The sequence below is a fragment of the Hippopotamus amphibius genome, chromosome 9, assembly GCF_030028045.1.
Source record: "Hippopotamus amphibius kiboko isolate mHipAmp2 chromosome 9, mHipAmp2.hap2, whole genome shotgun sequence".
Lineage (NCBI taxonomy): Eukaryota > Metazoa > Chordata > Mammalia > Artiodactyla > Hippopotamidae > Hippopotamus > Hippopotamus amphibius.
Window position 1 is genome coordinate 57,177,696 of NC_080194.1, and position 23,773 is coordinate 57,201,468.

Below are 23,773 nucleotides of genomic sequence, written 5' to 3' on the forward strand. Positions count from 1 at the left end.
ATCGTGTTTGGTACCTCCCAGAGCCAAAGCAGTTCACAGATTCCTAGAGCCATTTCAGGTAAGGTGAGGATGGCATGTGCATTCATCAGGAATGGAGAATTGATGCAGAGGTTTCATTTTGGTTTGGGACATAAGTCTCCTAGCAAGCGTTACTTCTCTGGGGCTCTCCTGATCATGATTTTCTAGCATAGTGGTGGATGCAATAATAGATGCCAATGAACAGAAATAAACGGGTGCTTTCACATCAATAGTATAAAAACGCTAAGTCCCATCACTGTGGTAGGTTGTGAGCCAGAAATCTCCCTGGAGAAGCATATTTAAGATTTATAAAAGCAAAGCCAGCCGATTTCACTGTGGGTGTAGGGATTATGATGTGTCCCTTGAACAATGACAAAAAGTCACCTCTTCCTCAAGCATAAAAGTTAATCACAATTAAACCTTTAGTTATGAAAAACATGGATTTTATTATTTTAAAAAAGTGTTTGGACGAACTCAAGAATAGAGAAAATTTTGTTTGCAAACGTAACTACCTGGCCTTCTTAAAGAAAACTGGAAAACATAGGTAAGTGATACAGTTGACCCTTAAACACAAAGGTTAGGGATGCTGACCTTCTGCGCTATTGAAAACCAAACTTTATCATCGGCCCCCATACCTGTGGTTCTGCATCTGCAGAACCAACTGCCCAGATTGTGTAATACTTCCTGTAAGTGGACCCGCACAGTCCAAACCAATGTTGTTCAAGGGTCCACTGAGTAGTCAAAAGCATGATTAGTGCATGTCTTCTGTGGACGGAGGAGTCTAGTAAATACTAAGGAGAGTATCAAATCACTTTTTTATACACCTGAAACTAATATAAAACTGTATGTCTACTATACTGCAATCAAAAAAGAAAAAAATAATTAAAAAAATGAAATTAAAAAAACACTAAGGAAAGTATAAAGGAAGCAAACAATACAAATTCTGCCCTCAGGGATGGAAGGGATTTCCCTAATATGTAGAATTTGCTCCCTAGCACTGCTTGAGCGCTGAGGCCTGAAAAAAAGGGAGAAGTCACATCTCAGCTTCTTAGGAATAAAGCAGCTGCTTTGGAGCCACACTCAAAGGGAAAGCTTACGTAAAATCATGGATGCAACTCATTTCCAAGTAAGAAAGGAGCCATGCGCTCTGTGACTTTCAGATAACTAGGAAGCCTCGTTTAGCAGTCTAATGGGGTAGTTGGGGTCTTATTCTACTGTCATTGTCCATCAGCTGTACCTTGTCATTTGGTATCACTAAATTAGGCCAGATTAAACAGAAAGCCACCTCTCACTTTCTGCCAAAACCCTTATGTCAAAGATATTGATACTCTGAAACCTCAGAGGCATTTCCTAGCCAGAGATCACAAAATAATTGAAGCTCTCTTAAGTTCTAAGATCCTGTCACCATGATTTCGTTCATACGTTATCTTTAACTTTTCTGAGGTGATCCAATTCTGTTCTAACATAGAAACTGCCACACATATTTGATTAAATAACATCATTACTTAGTCTAAGGTGACTGGGTCACATGGGCTAGGTCAAAAGAGACAAACTTTGGTGGACATTTAAAAAAATACAACTGAAGAAAAGGGCCATTGGTTTTGTTCCCTTTCCCCAGTGCGTTAGTTCTGGTGTTAAGAGAAAAACCCCTTTGTTTTAGTCACTGAGGGGCTATGTTGTCAATGGAAACTGCTGTTGGAGAGACAGAGAAAGCAGATGCTAAACAAATGTATGCTGCATGAATAAATATCTTATGGATCCAAGGAAGATATACATAGGTAAAAAAAGAATTCATGCTTTTTTTTTTTGGTTGCTCAAAAGTTTTATTTTTATTTTTTGAAATATTTATATTTATGCTTTTGTTGCTTTCCACAAGGTGGCTTTTAAAAAAAGCCTGAGCCACTCTGTGGTTCTTGCCTCAATATAATCATCATCCCCTCATTCTCAGAATTCCTTTTCCCTGTCACTTTGTCTTTGTGTGGCTTGTATAAAACGAGGACCCTGGAAAAGAACACTTCCTGTGAACTTGAGAGACTAGATGAGCAGCGCCCAGCTCAGCAGGACCAGGGAGGTAAGACTAGCAGGAAAGCAGATAACGTTATGATCTGGACCAAGGTATAGTCGTGTGCATGTCTGAAGGGTCAAGCTGACTCACCAGAATAAGGAATAAGCAGGCTGACCAGGGTGAGGTAGGATGGTCCACAGGATTGTGGGGACTGGGGTAGGGGTGGCAGTATATAAAATTCACAGATTAAACACCTAGCTATTTCCTGAAAATGAAATGGTCTAGGTTCTAGAAGACAAAGATCTAGTTTCTTAATTTTTTTTAAACTTAGGAAGATTCAAGTCACTAATATGTTCGTTCTTACGGCTTACAATGAAAGAGAATGGCTATGGTGATGCAGAGAAGACAGATAAACTGCACCAGTATATTAAGACTTTTAAACGAAACTCTGAGTTACCTCACCTTATAAAAATACACATCGATATACTAAATATTCCACAAAGATCTGGGATGGGGGATATTTAAAAATACATTTCTCTTGGATCAGCACCAAAAACATCATTAGTTTGCTGTACAACTTGTGACAAGTTTTTCAGTCTACATAAGTTAAAATGACTTGATAAAAATCACAAACGCCACGGAAAGCAGTAGATATATCCAATCAACTTTCAAATACATTTTGACAGCAAGGTCAGGCAATTCACTTGGAAGGATATTACTGCGAGTACCACTGAGTTACTGTTGTAAGACTTTTGATGTCAACTTTGTATGATGGGGACATTTCACATCTCACACAAAGGAGGCACTGGGACTTGGAAACTTAAGGAAATTATTAGAACCGTTAAGACTGAGGTGAAGAATTTGTGCAGCCTTCCACAATTTCAAAGAGGTAGTGATAGATGCTTGTCCTTCTGGCGATGTCAAATGCAGTTTCCTCCAGGTTGTTCTTCAGACCTGGTCTGATGTAGCGGTTCATTAGGAGGAGTTCAAGGGTATCTTTGCTGTCTCTGTTCCCAGCAGCAAGATGTAAGGGGGTCAAGAGGCCCTTTGTTTGAGCATTGATATCTGCGTCATGCTGCAATAAGAAAGAAGCCACTCTGGTGTTATTCCACTTGCAGGCACTGTGCAGGGGTGTCCAGCCATCCACAGTCACCGCATGAACATCTGCCCCGTGCGCGATCAGCTCCCGGACCACGTCTAAGTGTCCACCGTAGGCTGCTCGATGGAGCGGGGTGTACTCATCTTCATCCCGAGTGTTCACATGGGTGGCCTTTTCCGAAAGCAGTCTCCGCACTGTGGTCAGCTGAGAAGAAAACAGGAGATCTTTTACAAACCCAACTAGAAATGAAACAGTAAACAAAATTAAACCGTCTAGTGGTGTTAGATTTAATTAAGTTAAATAAAAACTTCCTTGTTAGCAAATGACGGTAAAATAAAAATAATATAAGACTGGGGTGGGTGGGTAGAGAAACTGATGTAACAATGAACAAGTCAATGTTAACTATAAGCTGTTGATTCTGAGAATGTGATTCTCTGAATACCAAATCATACATTTACTCGTGGTCCAATGAAGCTTTTATTGCATAAAAGCTATAGTCCTTGATAAGTAATACAGGCTAGAATTGTATTTAGTATTTTATATCTCATCTGCAAAGAAAACATAATAATGGAACAGACTGATGTTTCTGTAGTAGGATTATCACACCAATATATGTAGTGTATAAAACTTTAAAAAATGCCTACTGTATAGCACGGGGAACTCTACTCAATATTCTGTGATAACCTATATGAGAAAAGAATCTAAAAAAGAATGAATATGTATATGTGTAACTGAAATACTTTGTTGTACATCTGAAACTAACACTACATTGTAAATCAACTATAATCCAATTAAAAAAAACTTCTTTAACAGTAGAATACGGTGGTAACAAGGAAATCTAGAGATTAAGGGGCTCAATTCCTTCTAACTAAAACAATCTCAGATACATGTTTTCAGGAAGTGATTTTCAGTTTGGTCTGAGGACTTCTGGTGGGATGCAATCTGCTCTTGGCTTAAAAAGTTATTCAAAAATGTAATACCTTTTTGGTTATCAGTTTATTAACACAGACATGGGGGAACTTGGTAAAACAAGATCCAAGTGGCTAAGTGGGAAGAACAGACTGTGGCTGTTAAGCAGGGTCATCCTACGTGGAGGATCCTGGGCAAATTAATATTCCTGAATCTCGACTTCTTAATCTGTAAAAGGGAAGACTATGACCTATCTTATAGGCTATATGAGGATTAAATCAATAATGTAGTAAGGCACATGGTATAGTTGGTATTTAATACATGCTAGTTGCCATCCTCTTTTTACTAATCGATACTTGTTTTTAGGATGATCCTAATGACTGAATTTTTTAAATGCTTAAAAAATATAGATGATTGCTTACTCTCTTTATAGTTAATTATCCTTAAAGCTCCCCAGAATACCCATATGACACTTCATAGCTTACTACGTGTTTTCATGTATATTGCCTCCGTATAAAACCCTGTATAGAAGAGGCAGGTATTATGGTGGCCACTTTTACAGATAAGAAAAGAGAGGTTCGGAAAGGGTAGGGTTTGCCCACAGTTACAGACCAAAGCGAGGTTCAGGACAGGTCTTCTGGCTTCCAATCTAATACTTTTTCTACTAAATTAAGGTTTCCTCTTTAACTGTTCTTTTTTTTTTTTTACCCGATTTTTTTCAGCAGCCCAAAGAAGCAATTTGCTTGGATCTTTTTCCATTTTTTTTTCTTGCAATTGATACCAGTCTTCAGTTTTTTCATCTTGCTCCTCATCTTCATCAGAATTCCCTACCCAGAGACTTTGGGTCCCAGTGGGAATAAGGTGGCCATGTGTTTCCAATAATTCAAGTTGGTTAAAGTGTTCAGAAAAGTCCAAGGAATTCTCTGGGTCTGGTTTTCCATCATCATTTACTTTCTCTTTTTCCATTTTTACTACTATTCTAAATATAAAGCATTTCAAATGCCAGGGTATAATTAATCTTTCCAGAGATGAATTATGTCTGCTTTATTTTGTTCATCAAGATCTGAAAACACAAACACAAAAATTAGGAGCAAAACAGTAATTGAGGCTTTATCAATAGCATAGATAAGTCTTGCATACATACACAAATAAACTCTGTCTAAACTTTTTGGTGTTTATTAATACCCTTTACATTCATTAAATACTGAAGCTGATAGATTTCAGTTATCTCTATTTTTAATATTTTTTTCTACTATGTCAGTGGCTATAACTCTATTTTGAATTTATTAGTTCACATACTATGATGTATTATGCTAACAGTGATTAATGCCTGAAGCTTTTAAATTATAACTAATACAATAAAGATAAACACATTTACAATAAACTAAATTCTAGTTAATATTTAATGTCTAAATAAACTAGTTTATTTAGATAAATTATAAACTAGACACACAGATGCTATAGAGCAGGAGCAAAAACTTTCAGTCCCTAAAAAAGAAAACCACTTCCAAGAATCAGAGATTCTTAGAGATGAAATAGCCCCCAAAGGACATGTGTCCCAATCTCTCATTAATGCAGCTATCTTTATCATGACATCTGTATAATCATCGTACTTCTACTTTAACAATTTCAGGCTTAGGAAAATTCACTGCTTTAAAAAGTAGTCCTATTCAGTGGCAAACAACTATAGCTTGGCTTCTTGTTTTGAAACAGAATTTTGGCTGTCATTCACTCCTTCACTCAACAGAGATGAACAGAACGCCTGGTATGTGCCAGTCTGTGGGTACTGGGATTCAATAATGAACAAGATCCACATCTTAACCTCAAGAAGCTTCCGTCGAGTCAGGGAGATTGGCAAAGACAGTGTGTAAGCACTATGATAAGACCATACCCAGATCCGATGAATATACAGGAAAGTCATCATTAACCCAGTCCTAAGGGATTAGAGCAGCCTTCCTGAAGGAAATGATATTTATTCTGCTAGGCTGCCATAATAATTTATAAACCAATATCAGCTTAAAGAGGTATGTAGCATATTAAACTTGAACCAGTTAAAGAAAATGAGAATGATACATATTTTTAAAATATTTCTCAGCTTCGCAACTACATTTGTTGAAATGTTATCAGTTTTTCATGATTCTTCTGAGATATTACCTCTTTCATTGTCTTTCTCGAACCTCCAAATTAGATCTCTCTAGTTTCTACTTTTTTTTGCGCTACATACAGTCTTATTTCAGCACTAATTTTGTTCTTGTTTTAGCCTCTTAAAAGATTGTAAGTTAAGGATAGGGACTATATTTAACTTACATTTATGTGTCACTTATATACAGCAAGCATTAAGAAATATTTGTAGAATTAAATGGAATTAAAGCCCTATCACTTGATTTTGCTTGGAATGGATTCAGAGAAAGTTGAGTTAGTGGTACCCCTAAGATACTGATTTCTCTACCTAATTATCACAAGTTTTAACTCATACAATCCTAATGCATCATTGTATTTTATTACTAGTGCCAAAAGCATTAAAGTCAAGTTAAACTCTAACACTCATGACCAGTACCTTCTCTGGACCTGTTACTCTGTTGCACAATGAAACGACCATACTAATGGATTAACAAAGACTGTTCAGCTTTTCAGTCAGTCAAGAGGCCCTACCAGAAAAAGCTTTGTGTTCTAATATTTTCACTTTTTCCTTTTTTTCTCAAAGTATTCTCTGAACCTGGCAATACAAAAGTGATCACAAATCTACTCATTAAACACTTTATTAAGTAAATACCAATAAATAACGTAAAGTTCACTTGTTAATTATATCAACCACAGTAACATTATAGCACAGATCTTATGCCCCCCTTTCCTTTTTATAAAAACTCTCTTTTCATAATTTAAATTTACTGTTCCAGGTAAAATAAATTATATATAAAAATTTCTTAATGGATTTAATTTAAAAAGTCAAACAGGTGCCTCTCCCTGATTAAGGATTTAACGAGCCAATCAAGATTCCTACTTGATGATATTCCACCAGGAGGAACTAGGGTATCTTTTTTAAAGATTATATTCCATAAGAGATCTAAACTATGTCAACTCTTAACAGTTCAGTGACAGGTGAGGCCATAAACCCCATTTTACAGGTGAAAGCGCTGAGGTTCAGATAGATTAAAGCAATTTTCAATGGAACTGAAAGCCCAGATTTTCTAACTCAAAAGTTTCACATTATTTTTTAATGCACTCTATTTTACTGTCAGCACAAAGCAGTACAGATGTGCTGAACCCGGGATCCAGGGAGACGATAAGGTGAAGCAGGAAAAGGTTTGAAAACTAGAGTCCGACTGCTCAATCTGTGGAGAGAGGGAGAGACCACCAGTCCCGGCTCTCCGGCAGCGGCTGGTCACTTCACCCGCCGGGAGTCGCGTCTGCGGCCTTCCTAACTGCTAAGAGCGAAGAAGCCGCTCCAGCCCTACCTAGGACCCACGACGCGGGCCCACTTGCGGGGCTCGGCAGGGGTCCCGCCCCTTTGGGCCCAGGTGTTCTTAGGTGGCGTCTGGCGACCAGGGAGCGTGGCCCGGGAGAAGAAAGAGCTACCCACCTTAGAGAGGGGAAAAACCGCCGGCGGGAACCTCGCTTCCGGGGTTGTCCCCTCGGCTACTCAGGATTGGCTCCTGTTCGAGGGCGGGGCCTCGCTGCAACTTTTCCTGCGACCTTACGGCGCTCGGCAGCCAATGAGAGAAGTTGAAGCGCCCACGAGATTCATAAAGTATCGCGAGAGAAGGAGCTGCTTTTTCTCTCCCGCTTAATTCAGGTTTACGGCCAAGCCGGTTCTCAGGCGGTGCTGTTGGTTTTCTTCTCACGAATCTCCCTCCTTCTTCCCGGGTAAAAGACAGCCTTGGGTCCCAGGGTGGGGCTTTGAAGAGGCTGGATGTGGGGTAATGTAGGAGCCTCTTCCTGTAGCTGCAGGATCGCGGGCGGAAGCCCAGAGAGGATTGACTCTGGGAAGAATGGGCCGAGAGGGGCGCGGGAGGAGCCTTGGAGGTTTCCGCGTTCTGGTGTCGGAGGGTCCGGTGGTGCGGGGGTGCAGAGGCTTGGAGTCCCCACCGAACCTAGGATCCGGACGTGGGAGGGTTGGCAGCCGCTCCTTCCCCCAGGATCCTGGCCAGTTTCCTTGAACCACGTGTTTCTGTTTATTTATACTAGCTTTAAACGTGCCCCTCCTGTCTTTTCAACACAAAGCCCATGCCTTAAAAAAAAAAAAAAAAAAAAGACCAAAAAAAAAAAAAAAAAAAAAAGCAAACTTTAAGCAGGAAATACGGGGTCTCCTCATGCTACAGAGAAGCCCATGCATGCATCTTAAAACATTTCTGCACATCCACAGTTGTTCGTGTGCTAAACCAGAGCTATTGCGTGTGACCGTTTTTGCCTATTCATTTAGCAAACCTTAACTTCCCATAGGGCATGAAAAGGGAAGCAGGAGAAGAGCTTAATCGTAATGGTGAAACTAGAGTGGCATTGGAGATATGCTGTTCAGTTTCGTTTTTTTCTTTTTTAATTAGTTCTGAAAGTAAAAGTATAGTATGTACTTAAGTGAAAATGAGACAATTCCAAAATTGCCAATCTGCTTTTTTAAAATGTGCTTTAAAGAGTATGATTTTGTTTTAGAATTTGGAATCGAGTGAGTTTTCTGACGTATTTGAGCACAGGACCCAGGGGTACTTGAAGAGAGAACTGGTCCGGGAGGAGCTGGACTGATCACAGAAATGAGTCCTGCAGATGCCCTGTAAGCACGTGTGTTCCGTAATCTTCTTTGTTGCTTTGGGTTTCTACAGTGTATCAACTACCATCACCATAAAAGAAAACTTATTTAAGAAATTATGACTAAGTAAAGAGCTTGCCTCTGAATCCAAGTGTTAATTATCAAAAAGAATATTTGGAATGGTTAACAATTCATACTATATGTTTATTAACTAAAGATAATATGCAGCTATAGATTGGGGTTCTGCAGTAGATTGGCATATTGCTATATACGTTTATGTTCTTAGGTTTTGTCTTAAACTATTGAAGCTATAAATATTCTTGAACTAAGTCTTACTAGCTAATACAAGTCGTTTAAAGTAGGTTTTTAAAGGAGTAAATTGCTCTAGTACTGAATAAATTGGAAATGAAAATAAAAGGACTAGAAAATATTATGTGGAAAAAGCTTCAAACTTGGAATCTTTCACCCTGGTTTTAATTTTTTATCTATCTCCCTGTCTGTCTGTCTATCTATCTATCTATCTATCTATTTATTTTGGGTCTACTGGGTCTTTGTTGTGCCGCTCAGGCTTCTCTAGTTGCAGGCTCTGGGGTGTGTGGGTTTAGTAGTTGCGGCATGCAGGCTTAGTTGCAGTATGTGGGATCTTAGTTCCCCAATCAGAGATTGAACCCTGGCCCCCTGCATGGGGAGCACGGAGTCAACCATTGGACCACCAGGGAAGTCCCCTTAACTTCTTAATTAGTAATGTGTGACTTTGGAGAAGTTAGCATGCCTCTAAACCTTATCTCAATTGCTTCATTTGTATAATTGGGTTAAAAATAACCCTCAGATTAACTTTCTTATTTGAGGGAGAGACCCCAAGTGAAAATACCTTACAAATTGCTTTGGAAGTCTGGGTGGTAATGTGATCTGAAAGTATTCTGACTTACCTGTATGTATATAGCAATCAGAACTATGCATATCATTGAAGTTTCTAAAGAGAAATCTTTTCTGGAAAATTCTCTTGTGTATAAAGATTTGAATTTTGGAGAGAGAGATATATATATATATATCTTTTTTTTTAAGTTTGTATGGTTTAGTGAAAACAGCCTGAGTGTTTTTTGTTATTGTTGTTGATTTTGGGGGTGTTTTGTTTTGTTTTGTTTTTTTAAAGCTGTATTGGGTCTTCGTTGCTGTGTGTGGGCTTTCTCTAGTTGTGGCCAGCAGGGGCTACTCTTCATTGCAGTGCACAGGCTTCTCATTACAGTGACTTCTCTTGTTGCAGAGCATGGGCTTTAGGTGTGCGGACTTCAGTAGTTGTGGCTCCAGTAGTTCTGGTGCACGGGCTTAGTTGCTCCACAGCATGTGGGATCTTCCCTGACCACGGATTGAACCCATGTCCCTTGCACTGGCAGCAGGTTCTTAACCACTGCACCACCAGGGAAGTCCCAACCTGGGTTTTAAACCTGGATTTTAGTTACATTTCTGTCAATTTGTTTCATGATAAATCAGTTAATTTCTCTGTCTGTAGCTTTCTAGTTTTTCAGAGATAATACTTAACCTGTTTACATGTGGGAGTTGAGTTCAGGGATACAAAAATATTTTAAAGACAAAAGTTATATTAAGTTTAAGAGGAAATTAATAACTGTCATATTGCTGCTTCACATAAAAGTACTTTTGAATACTAAGAAGTTTAAGTGGTATTGTAAATTCGTTTTGTCACTTGGCCAAATTCGTTAATGAAAAACTGACTTCATATGGAGAGTAGAGTCAAGCTAGCCTCTTCAGGGGCCTGGATGTAAGTTACAAGCTTATTAGGATAAAAATCTACTTATAAAGTAAGAGGAAGGGCTTTTTAAATTAACCAGTTAATTCTAATTTTCCTGAAAAAGCACAAAGTATATAAATAGCAAATTTAGCTACTGGGATCAACTCCTTTTGGATTTTTGCTGTGGAACAGAGTAGGAAAACAACCAAGCTTTCAAATTCAGGTTACATATGAGCGTATGAAGCTGGTCATAATGAGGTTAACACGTTTTTGAAGCGGTTACAGAATCTTTTAAAAATGCGTGTACGGAAAAAAAAAATGCGTGTACGTTTGTTCTGCATTGTATTAGTGGGCGGAAAAATGTGACATTAACTTAGATCTGTTGACTGCTTCAAATTTTCAGTTCTAGTTTAGGGCTAGAAAAACGATTTTACTTCATAACTGCTATTATTTTATAGATTTAGGGTTCAGTTTTCTTGAACATCCTTTTACTTAATTATATTGACGTGTTTCTTCTTTTTTAATACAGCGATGATGAAAATACATTTAAAATTTTAGTTGCAACAGATATTCATCTGGGATTTATGGAAAAAGATGCCGTCAGAGGAAATGATACGTTTGTAACACTTGAAGAAATTTTAAAACTTGCCCAGGAAAATGATGTGAGTTTGGTTTGCATTTTTGCGATTTCTACCAAGTTCCCTTACTCAACTTGCTCTTTCTCCTTTTAAAGTTAGAGGTTTGTTTTACAGGCCTACGTGCTCACATTGCCTGCTTCAATATCAGTATACTGAAAGCCCAAAGCAGATTTTGTGTGCTTTATTCCCTGAATTCAAGTAGGAGCTACTTTTGTAAATAGTCTGTAAAAATTTACAAATATTTAGTGTTTACCGAGTGCGGCATCCCATTGCAGTTTCTATTTGAAATGTAAAGATGACTATCATAGTTTCTGCTTTCAAAGAACATACAGCATGCACATCAGTATATGAGATATGGTAAATGTCCAAAATGCTCAGGTCCAAGGTCATATGTGATAAGAGCCATAAGAAAATTATGAACAGCATTTCCTGGGAGTTCAGAGGAGGAAGAGATCACATTTAGATGAGAATAGCAAGATGAGACTTATGGTGGAAGTGGCATTTAACTTGGGCTTAGAAGGATGGTAGGTTTTTGATGAGTGAAGAGTGAGGAGAGGGCACATCTTCCATGAGGCAGGAGGAAAGGCACAGGGGTGAGATAAGTCCTTTAGGGGTACAGCAGCTCTGTTTGGCTTGCTGGTCGGTCACGTGTTAGAAAGTGCACTGAAAGACTAGAAATGTGGTTTAAGCTGCATTGAGAGCTTCAAATGCCAGATTGAGGAGTTTGTACCCAATTTAATAGAAAGGCTTCTGGCAACAGAGTACAGCATGAAGTCAAGATAAGTTTGAGGCTTTTAAAAAGTGGTGCCATGGGATGGAAAAGAGGAAGCAAATGCAAGAGATATTACAGAGAGAGGATTTAGTCATGGGGGTGGGGATGAGGGAGAAGGGGATGACAGTGACTCTGAAGTGTGTTAAGTCTGGGTGGATGGTGTTACCAATAATAGAAGTTGGTTTTAAATAAGGAAGACTTCTTCCTTATTTTCATACTTCCTTATAACATACTCCTTTATGTTGGGAAGGTGAGGAATTCTGATTTAGACCATTTGAGTTGGAGATTCCAATCGGACATTCAAGGGAACATTCCAGCAGACAGTTGAAATGTCCATCTAGAGCCCAAAAGACAGCTGGGGAATAAACATAAATTCTGGTGATTTGCAAACGAATATCTTCAACCTTGATTTTTCCTCAGAGTTCTGTTCAGTTTTTCTACAAGTCCTTTCGTTCTTATTCCTGAATATATACGAGTGGAACCTCTCCACTATTTTCTACCTTCATGTCTATAAACTTAGTCCAAAACTTTTGTCATATGGTGCTGGACTGCAGTAACTCCCCTTAGGTTTTTTTACTTCCATTCTTTCTCCTACATCTATTCAGCATAGCAGCCAAAGTGAACTTATAAAATCATAAATCAGATCATGTCACTGTGCTGCTTAAAATCTTCCAAGTGGCCTTCCATTCAATCTAGAATAAAATTTAAACTACAAGGTTCAATGTGATCTGGCCTCTGCCAGGAGACTTCATCTGCTTCAGCTCTGCCTGGTTGGTGTGTGCTCCCTCTACACCAGGATGTTTGTTCTACTCTGGGACCTCTGCAATGTCTGGTTCTCTTCCTGCTCAAGGCATCTTGATCTTGTCAAGGTTGACTTCTCAGTTCAAGTTTTACCTTTTTGGAGAGGTCTCCCCTGATGTCTGCAAACACTCTTACCATATTACTCATTTATTTTTTTTTATAGCACCATCTGAAATAATTTATTGAATTATTTATGTGTTTATTGTTTTCTCCACTAGAAGGTGAACTCCAGGAGAATGAAAAATCTTTTCTGTTTGCTCATGTGTGTCCTGGTACCCAGAAAGGATCTGGCAAGCAGTAGGCACTCTTATAAATGTGTTCATGAATGAGGGAGTGTCTAGTTCTGCCTCCTTTCACTGTGAGGGCAGAGAAATTTGAGCCAAAGGAGGTTGGCTTCCTGCCAGAGAATCCTGTGTCCTTCTTTTCTAACTCTTAGGTGCTAAAGTGTTTCTTTCCCTGAGGGCAAGCTTTTTTTTTTCTTTTTCTTTTTCTTTTTTTCCTTTCCATCCCTTCTATTTCCTCTTGTTTCCCCTCCCTGCACCCTTTAATCTTAACTGCCCCATTCTTCCCACAACCCCATGCTGGTACTTCCAAATGCATCTTATAGTTACTTTCCCCCGTTATTTGTGTTTATTATTTCTTCTTATTGAAATTTAAATTCTTCCCATTTTTGAGTGCTCTATTTTGTGGGCCTGTGCCATCTCACTAGCCTCATTTCTGCTCTTTAGTTCTCTGGAATCTTTTTTTTTTAACTTTTAATTTTGAAACAGTATCAGTCTTACATAAGTGTTGCAAGAATAGTACAAATAATTCCTAACCCTTCATCAAGGTTTTTCTACACTTTACCACATTTGATTTATCCTCTCGCTCTTCACACACACACCCCCCCCGCACCCTTTTTCTGAACCATTTGAGAGTAAATTACACATGTAACCACAGTGCACTTATCAAAACCAGGGAATTGATATTGATTCAATACTATCATGTAATTCTAAGATGCTACCAGTTGTCCCGACAACATCTGTCATAGCAGTTTGAGAGCAGGTCGGTGGTGTCCAGGTCCAAATCCAGGGTTACATTTTGCATTTAGTTGTTATGTCTCTTAGGTCTCTTGTAATCTGGGACTTTTCCTCCGTCTGCCTTGTCTTTCATGACCCTGACATTTTTGAAGAGTCCAGGTTACTTTTGCAGAATATTCCTCAGTTGGATATGTCTGACATTTCCTTTTGAGTAGATTCACTTTGGGCAGGAATACCACAGAAGCAAGTTATATTATCAGTGATCCCTGGAGTCACAAACCAGTTTTTAAAACCATAAAAAATTTTTTTTTGCTTGTGGCAAAATACTCATAAAACGTACCATCCTAACCATTGTTAAAAAATATTTATGTATTTGGTTGCATCAGGTGTTGTGACATGCGGGATCTTTCCATTGCAGCACACGGGCTCTAGTTAGCTGCTCCGCAGCACGTGTGGTCTTGGTTCTCTGACCAGGGATTGAACCCACATCCCCTGCATTGGAAGGCAGATTCTTAACCACTGGACCACAGGGAAGTCCTCATCCTAACCATTTTTAAGGGTACAATTGAGTAGTGTTAAGCACATTTCTGTGGTTGAGTAACCAATCTCCAGAAGTCTTTTCGTCTGGCAAAAGTGAAACTGTATCATTTATTTATTTATTTAATTTATTTTTGGCTGTGTTGGGTCTTGGTTGCTGCGTGCAGGCTTCTCATTGCGGTGGCTTCTCTTGTTGTGGAGCATGGGCTCTAGGAGCTCAGGCTTCAGTAGTTGTGGCACACGTGCTCAGTAGTTGTAACTCACAGGCTTAGTTGCTCCAGGGCATGTGGGATCTTCCCAGACCAGGGATCTAGCCTGTGTCCTCTGCATTGGCAGGTGGATACTTAACCGCTGCACCACCAGGGAAGTTCTGAAACTATATAATTTAAACAACTATTTCTCTTTCCTCTCCTCCATAAAAATATTGGTTTGTTTTGTTGTTTTTGTTTTGTTTATTTTACACGTTGGATAATGGTCATTTTCTCCCTTTACTCAAATCATGTTTACTTTTGAAGACCTAGCTTAAACGCCACATTTTTATTGAAGTCTCTCTGACTGTTGTAGGGGTAGAAATCTTTTCCTTCTTCCCTTCTAGGTTCTATGGCTGGTCTAATAATTAAGTTGATATAAGATAGATTAACAGGGTAAAAGCAAACTTTGTACGTATAGGAGCCCCACAAAAATAGGAGATTCCTCAGCAGTGAGGTAATTGAGGCTTATCTGCCATCTTGAGCTAAGGAGAAGGAGAAAGGAGTCTGAGGCTTTAAAGGGGAGGAGGACAATGCACAGGAAGATGAGAAGAGCAGGTGTTTGGTAAACAGGTGTTTGCCATGCCATGTGATGAGCCTTTCTGATGTCAGAAATTATCTCTGGGGACTTCCCTGGTGGCTCAGTGGTTAAGAATCCGCGTGCCAATGCCGGGGTCACGAGTTTGATCCCTGGTCTGGGAAAATCAAGCCGTGTGCCACGACTACTGAGCCTGCACTCTAGAGTCCAGGTGCCACAACTACTGAGCCTGCATGCCACAATTGCTGAAGTCTGTGAACCTAGAGCCCGTGCTCCACAGCAAGAGAAGCCACCACAATGAGAAGCCTGAGCACTGCAATGAAGAGTAGCCCCCACTCACTGCAACTACAAAAAGCCTGCCTGCAGCATCGAAGACCCAACGTAGCCAAAAAAAAAAAAGGAAAGAAAAAGAAATTATCTCTGGTAATAGCTCTTTTCCTGGTACATACCCCCTATCTAAATTCTTTTAGGCAGTTAAGAGAGAGCGAAAAAAGCTTTTCCTGACTCTGCTTGGTGTTAATCACCTTCAGCTCAGAACAGCCCACATGCCAAAGTGGTCCATTTTGGGATGTCGTATTCTGCCCCTTGCTACTGTAGCCCACGGTGATCTGTTTCTGTACTGTTGCGCTCCTTTGTATAATTAAGAACTTAAGTTTCTTTAAGCAGACTGTACATTTCTTGAAAGTGTGCTGGACTTTCTTTCTGTGTGATTTCCCTTCTTTCTGGTTGTTCCTGAATGCGCTTCCTCGAAATCTCATGTATCCTTCATAGTGCAGCTCAAATGCCACCATGTTAGCTCATCCTTCCCAGACTTTGTCCTCAGATGAATTTCCTCCCCTCAGTTGGAATTAATTGTGATGTCATCTCTGCTCCTGGTTTGTTTATATAACCATTCTAGTGCATGTCAGTACGTTTAGATGCACAGCAGCTTGTCTCCCATTAGATTTTGAACATATTTAGGATAAGGATCGTATTTTACTCACACTCAGTATAAGGTGTGGCACATTGTCTGTATTTAATGAGGGCAGGGACATCAACTATTTTGTAGATTGCTATTTCCTTCGCTGCCAGTGCCCGTAGGAACTCTGAATAATTGTTGAATGAATCAAGTGAATGATTTGGATTGAATCGGCTATCCCTTCCATAGGTTTTATTAAAGTGCTAAATTTGTGCTTGATTTGAATAACTTTAAAAAAATAAATAGGATCACTTTGGGTAGTGTGAGTCAGAGACTTGGTGTAGTAATTTGAAGATGGCTCTTTTGAAGGTGGTCTAGAGACCTAAGTTGGAGTCAGATTAATAACCAGATTGAAAGGCCCTTTGAATAAATAAAATATGAAACTTTACATCTCCACAGATAATAGTATCTTTTATAAGATTTTTTTGTATCTCTTTGTGCTATAGTTTTAAAAATTTTACCTATAAAACATACTAATTTTCACACTCTTTTCTGTTGATTAGGTGGATTTTATTTTGTTAGGTGGTGATCTTTTTCATGAAAATAAACCCTCAAGAAAAACATTACATACCTGCCTCGAGTTATTAAGAAAATATTGCATGGGGGATCGTCCTGTACAGTTTGAAATTATCAGCGATCAGTCAGTCAACTTTGGTTTTAGTAAGTAAGTATATTTAAATGCTTAAATGAATGTTTCCTTATAATATTTAATATTACAGTATATGCAGTACATAATATTTTCTGTATAAGACACATGGAACACGTTAACAATTAGCCATTTTACCTTCACTATAAGCTATTTCCTTGGTAAATGTAGTTCTTTGAATTTTCTGTACATTGTATTAAATTGTATTTCCCTATAGTGGGACTGAGTAACTTCTCAAATTTTTTTGTACATTTGGTATCTTTTGTGCATTTTAAAAATTGGGATTTTTTTGTCTTTTTCTATTGAATTTGCAGGATTATTTCTAGATATTAAGCCTTTGTTAGGCATGTATTTTTTTCCGAGTCAGTGGATTGTCTTTTGATTTTGTTTATGGGGAGTTTTGTTGACAGAAATATTTAATTTTGATGTTCATAGTCAAACACGTCATTTTTTTCCTTTAATATTTGTGCTTTGGGGACTTATTTATTTACAATATCCACTTAGAATCGCATGTCATAAAGGTGCTCTGTTTTTTCTTAAACATTGTACAGGATACCACATTGCGTTTAGTTGAAATGGTCTCAAAATCTCCTTTCGCCGATGCCGGTGTCTCAGTCTTTTCCTGAAAAACAGTGACACTTTTGAACTGTACTGGTCAAATATTTTGTGGAATGTCTCTCCACTTGGGTTTTTCTTGTGATTAGACTAGGATTATTGGTTTAGGGGAAAGACTGCTCCTTATAGGTGAAGTGCCCTTCTCAGCATGTCAGAAGTACATGCTACCAACATGGCCTGCACTGGTGGGGTTAATAACCTTGGTCACTTGGTTGAGATGATGTCTTGCAGGTTTCTCCACTGTCAAGTTAGTATTTTTCCCTTTCCATACAGTGTTTGTCAGAAGTGAGTAGCTAAGTCCAGCCCACACCCGAAGAGAGGGCATTAACGTTTCACTTTCTGGAGAGAGGAAGGTGTATCAAAGGTGTATTAAAACTACCACAGTAATTAGTAAATATTTTAGGGGAGGCTATGCAACTGTTCTGTTTCTCTTTAAAGTTTGTCCAGTGATTTTAGCATTCGTCAGTGGCTCTTGCCTACAGCAGTTGTAACTGTGGTGTCCTAATGGTGATCTTCTAAATGTTTCCCACCTTCTTTCTGCATTTATTAATTGGAATTCTTCTGTAAAGATTTGTCCCTGTCCCCCATTTGTTTGTTTACATATTCAGTTGTCTGTATCAGTAGGAACTTATTCAATTGTTTATGTGAGTATGAACTCATTTTTTTCCCTTTGAATTATAACTTAATACTATGATAATCTATTTTGTTGCTCAAATAAATTGTTCCAGCTTTAGCCATTTGGGCATTCTTTCAGACTGGCTGTTGTGCCCTTTCAGCATACCCTCATCTTTTTTTGCCCCGCTCTTGCTTACATTTTGGCACTGTAAGATGCTCCAGGCTAATTTTGTGTTTTCTCTTCCCTAGCTTTAGACTCTTCCATTTCTTCAAGGAGTCTTGGTTCAGTTTGGAATGGTGTTTGGAAGCTAGAATCTGGATGCTAGGCGTGCACGTGGCTATTGTCTTGTCACTGCTCTAGGCTCTCTCAGTGCACAGAGCTTAAATATATATACGTGTGTGTGTGTGTATATATGTATATATATTTAAGCTCTGTGTGTATATAATATGTGTACACACATATATATACACATATATGTAAAAATGTATATATATAAAGTAACCCATGAAAACAGACATAGCCATATTTATTTCTTATCTACTTGTGTGAATATATATATTACTTTAATTAAATTAATTAATTAATTATTTTGGCTGCATTAGGTCTTCGTTGCTGTGAGTGGTCTTTTTCTAGTGGCGAGCAGGGGCTACTCTTGCGGTGCCTGGGCTTCTCACTGTGGTGGCTTCTTATGTTGCAGAGCACAGGCTGTAGGCACGTGGGCTTCAGTGATTGCAGCACATGGGCTCAGTAGTTGTGGCTCATGGGCTCTAGAGCACAGGCTCAGTATTTGTGGCCCACGGGCTTAGTTGTCCCGTAGCATATGGGATCTTCCCGGACCAGGGATCGAACCCATGTCCCCTGTGCTGGCAGGCGGATTCTTAACCACTGCATCACCAGGGAAGTCCCTGTATGTATGTATTTTTTGTTTTTATTTTTATTTTTAAATTTTTTAGTTAAAAAAAATTTTTTTAATTAGTCAACCCCACTAAATTTTTTAAAAATGAGTTTATATTGGGAGGTAAATTTTTGGAGATTTTTTTATGTAAGAAAATGGCTATTTTTAATTTCAGGTAATTTGGCTGTATAGAATTGGATTTTTAAAAGAGTCTTGTAATTTTTCACATATGTCCTTGTTTTTAAGAATTCTGATCAGTGTCTTTTCCTGTCTTCTATTCAAACCTAAAACTTTAGTGTTTTCTTACTATTTTTAAATTGCTTCACCCATCCCACAGATGTGTTTATGTATTTCTTTGCTCACTGTTGCTTTTTCTTGTATTTCATTCCTTTTGTGTAGATTCAGTTTCCTTTCCGAAGTACAGTTTTTAGTAGTTTTTCACTGGCTGTTGGTAAACTCTTATTTTTTGTTGCTTTTGAGGAGTCTGCTGTCATTTTAGTTGCTGGAAAGGCAGTATAACATAGTGCTTAAAAGCATGGATTCTGGTATAAGACTGTCTGAGTTCAAATCCTGGATCTGCCCTACCTTAGTTTCATTATTATAAAATGGGAAAAGAATAGTGCTGATCTTATAGAATTGTTAGGTGTAGTCGAGTTAGTAAGAAAATTGCTTAGAATAGTAACTGGCATAAAGAAAGAACTCTGGTAACTTTTAAGTTTTTCTCATTGCCCTTAGCATTTTGCATCTTACTATGACATATTTAGTTGTGAATTTAGTTCTATTTATCCTGCTTGGGCTACATGCATTTCAATCTAAGAATTTTTTTTCAGCCGTTTTGGAACATTCTTATCCAGTATGTTTTCAAACGTTTCCTATTCGTTTTCTTTCTGAAAATTATTTATATCTTATCCACTTTTTAATATTCCCTATAACTTTATCTCTTTGTACTACATTTTGGATAATTTCCCCTTCCAGTTTACTAGTTCATGTAAAAAACAGACACCCCCCCGCCCCGAAAAAAAATAAATAGGGAAACTCTGAAAAAGAAGACTACTAAGTAGTGACTCGCTCAGTTCAGTCCCTATCAAAATTCCAATGTCATTTTTCACAAAAATAGAACAAACAGCAGATACATGAAAAGGTGCTCAGCATCACTAATCATCAAGGAAATGCAGATCAAAACCACAATGAGATATCAAGTCACACCTTAGTTAAGGTGTTTATCATCAAAAAGCCAAGGGAGGATAAGCGTTAGGGAGGGTGTGGAGAAAAGGGAATCCTTGTGCACTGTTGGTGAGAATGTAAATTTGTGCAGCCACTATGGAAAATACTCAGAAATGAATGTTCCCCCCCAAATTAAGGATAGAATCACTATGTGATCCAGCAACTGTATCTCTGGGTGCATATCGAAAGGAAATGAAAATGCGATCTCAACGAGATAATCTGCACTCCCACATTCATTGCAGCATTATTCGCAATAGCCAAGATATGGCAACAACATAAGTGTCCATCAGTGGAAGAATGGATAAAGATGTGGTGGGAGGTGTGTGTGTGTGTGTGTGTGTGTGTGTGTGTGTACAGCCACGTAAGATATTCAGCCATGTGTATATATGCAGCCATGAGAAAAGACATCCTTTCATTTGAGATAACATGGATGGACCTTGAGGGCTTTGTGCTAAATAAAATAAGTCAGATAAAGAGACAAATACTATGTGATCACTTATACAATATTTGGAATCTGAAAAAGTTCAACTCATGTAAATGGAGACTAGAATGGCGGTTACCAGGAGCAGGAGTTGGGGGAAAAGGGGAGTTATTGGTCAAAAAAATATAATTTTCAGTTAAAAAATAAATAAGTTCTGAGGATCTAATGTACAACAGAGTGGTTATAGTTAATAATATTGTATTTTATACTTGAAAGTTTCTAAGAGAGTAGATTTTAAATGTTCTCACTACAAAAAAGAAATGGCAATTCTGTGACATGATGCAGGTGTTAAGCTTAAAGTGGTAAGTAAGCTATAGTGGTTATCATTTTGCAATATATGAGTATCAAATCAACACATTGTATACCTTAAAGTTATACAATGTTACATGTCAATTATATCACAATAAAGCTAGTAAAAAGAATTTTACAATGCTACAATAATTAAAAATGTGATATGCCTCGTGAATTGATAGGCAGATAAGTAGAAGAGTATAGGAATTCCAGAAATAGCCTCAATACATATGGAAATTTAGTATTTGTTAAAGGTGGTATCTCATATCGCCACGAAAAATATAGCTTATTCAATAAAAGAACTAGAAGAAACTGTTAGACATTAAAAAAAAAAATCTGGGTGTGGAAAAGAATTTTCTAAGTATTATGCAAACCCAGAATCCGTTAAAGAAAAGATTGATAGGTTTGTCTTTGTAAAAGTAAATTCTGCATGGCAAGAACTGCCCAAAGCGAAGTCCGAAGTCCAAAGTCCGGGTTCAACCAGGAAGAATATTTGCAACTCATGGCAAATTACTGTCTAATTTTCCCAATAGTTATAGTTAAATAGTTCTTTCAAGTCAGTAAAAAAAGAAATCTATGAGTTAATAAAAAAGTAGGTAAAGAATACAGACATAGGATTTCTTAGGTGGCGCAGTGGTTGAGAATCCGCCTGCCAGTGCAGGGGACATGGGTTCAATCCCTGCCCTGGGAAGATGCTACATGCCACGGAGCAACCAAGCCCGTGTGCCACAACTTTTGAGCCCATGTGCCGCACCTACCGAAACCCTTATGGCTAGAGCCCATGCTCTGTAATGAGAAGCCAGCTCAATGAGGAGTGGACCACGCTCGCCGCAACTAGAGAAAGCCTGTGTGCAACAACAAAGACCCAATGCAGCCAATAAATAAATAAATAAATAAATTTACTAAAAAAAACAACATAGAAAAGGAAATAGAGTAGCATTTAAACATATTAAAAGAATATGAAAGATGTGAAATGAAGTATACTGAGATATTTTTCTCCTATAAGATTGACATAGACCAGTAATTCTCGATCCTGGATGCACATTATCATTACCCAAGAATCCTGAAACATACTGATGCCCAGTCTCCAGGTCAGTTAATCTCTCTGAGTGTGTCTTGGACATTGGTGGATCTTCAAAGTTTCCTAGAGAATTCTAACATGCAGCTAGGATTTAGAACCTCTGGCATAGATTGAAAAAGCTTGCTAATGTATTATGTTGGTGGAGTAAGGGGAATTAGTCTCATGCATTGCCGTTGTATCATGAAGAAACTGTATAAGCTCTATGGAGGGAAATTGGCGGTAGTTATCAAATTCACAAATGCACATGTACCTTTTGACTCAGTTTCCTTCTGGGTATTTTCTTAAACTCATGAGGGCAACTTTGTACAAGATTACTCACTGTAACAATATTTGTAAAACAAAAGGCCGGAAATAGTCTAAATGTCCATTAATAGGTAACTACTTAAACACATTATAATAATACATGCAGTGTCCAGCTAAAAAAACCACAAGGAAGGTCTTTTATGTACTGACATGGAACAATTTATAAAGCATGTTAAGTGATAAAGGCAGGGGGCAGAAATCTATACTGTGCTACCATTTGTTTAAGAAGGAAGATGTATTTATTTGCTTTACAGGTATAAGATATTTTTGCACAGTTACACTAGAAATTGCTAATGCTATTTGCCTCTGAGAAGAGGAGCTTGGTGACTAGGGGCAGGAGTGGGTGGGAAACTTTAGGTCATACAAGTAGTATGTGATAGAGCTGAAATTTTTAATCTAGGTCTTTCAGATTCCAGAATAGATGTGCTTCTTCCCTTCCTCCTTCTACAAATAAAAACCTTGATATATCAAGGCTTTCAGAATTTTGAAAGCCTATTAACTTTCTATTGATCAGATATTCAAATCTTTCATACAATTCATAAGCATCATATATTGTATGGTTTTCTTTCAAAGTGTAGTACTTTGAGATCTTTTCAAACTTGAAATAAATTGCTGCCTATGATTTTATTTTTTTAAAGCTCCAGACTAGCGGTCATTTGCCACCCTAGATCATCCAGTTTACCTGTTAATTTTTTGGAGAAGAATAATGGAGGAAACAGCTTTTGTTTCTCATAGAAACTTTTTCTTTCTTTCTTTTTTTTTTCTTAAGGTTTCCATGGGTGAACTATGAAGATGGCAATCTCAACATTTCGATTCCAGTGTTTAGTATTCATGGCAACCATGATGATCCCACGGGGGTAATTATTGGGTTCTTAAAGTTTGTAGAAATTTTAGAAATGATCAGTTTAGTTTGTCTTTGGAAAGCATTCTTTTACTTCTTCCCGGCAATTTGTAGTCAAATTGAGTCAAAAATTCAGATTGGCTTTTTATCATTCATATAAGTTTTTATACTACTTTTTAGATAATTTTTTAAAATCTGGAATAATAATTGGCATGTGAGATATGCATTTATTTCGTAAGGGCCAAGGTTAACATTAAGTAACCAGGAGGAAAAATAAACACCTAATGTTTGTATAATGCTTTACAGTTTACCAAGGGCTTTTGTATCTATCTCATAAATCTCACCTGTAGGAAATGACTGTTTCATGAACAGTTTTAAATCTAAATCAGATCACCTTATTTTCTGTTTGATATGAAAGTACAGACTGTCCCTGGTTGATGATGGTTCGACCTTAGATTTTTCAGCTTTATAGTGATGTGAAATTGATATACATTCAGTAGAAATTGTACTTTGAATTTTGAATTTTGATCTTTTTTGGACTAATGGTAGGTGGTAAGATACTTTTTTTGTGATGCTGGGCAAAGGCAGTGAGGCGCAGCTCCCACTCAGCCACACAGTCATGAGGGTAGACCGTTTCTAAACTTAGAACCAGTCTGTACTCGTACAGCCATTCTGTTTTTCATTTACAGTACATTATCCAGTAAATTACACAAGACACTCAGTACTTTATTGTAAAAGTATTTATACTTT

The 23,773-nt window shown here is 38.0% G+C and overlaps 2 protein-coding genes across 6 annotated transcripts in view; one reads left to right on the forward strand and one right to left on the reverse strand.

Moving 5' to 3' along the window:
• Positions 1-498: 498 nt before the first annotated feature.
• Positions 499-7,796, reverse strand: ANKRD49 (ankyrin repeat domain 49). Its single transcript, XM_057749123.1, has 3 exons — positions 7,612-7,796; positions 4,740-5,094; positions 499-3,326 (listed from the first exon to the last, which is right to left on the reverse strand). Exons 2-3 carry the CDS (start codon positions 4,995-4,997, stop codon positions 2,865-2,867), a joined length of 720 nt encoding a protein of 239 aa, XP_057605106.1. The 5' UTR covers positions 4,998-5,094; positions 7,612-7,796; the 3' UTR covers positions 499-2,864.
• A 13-nt stretch (positions 7,797-7,809) lies between these two features.
• The window catches only part of MRE11 (MRE11 homolog, double strand break repair nuclease), a 67,596-nt gene continuing 51,632 nt past the window's right edge, over positions 7,810-23,773 (forward strand). For 2 of the 5 annotated variants that reach the window (XM_057749120.1, XM_057749122.1), the window contains exons 1-5: positions 7,810-7,895; positions 8,679-8,796; positions 11,049-11,181; positions 16,534-16,694; positions 22,952-23,039. In XM_057749120.1, the coding sequence (XP_057605103.1) occupies positions 8,777-8,796; positions 11,049-11,181; positions 16,534-16,694; positions 22,952-23,039 (402 nt within the window). In that variant the 5' untranslated portion in view covers positions 7,810-7,895; positions 8,679-8,776. Of the gene's footprint in view, positions 7,896-8,678; positions 8,797-11,048; positions 11,182-15,010; positions 15,496-16,533; positions 16,695-22,951; positions 23,040-23,773 lie in introns of those variants that run through there. The other 3 variants (XR_009055481.1, XM_057749119.1, XM_057749121.1) reach the window with 2 other exon arrangements.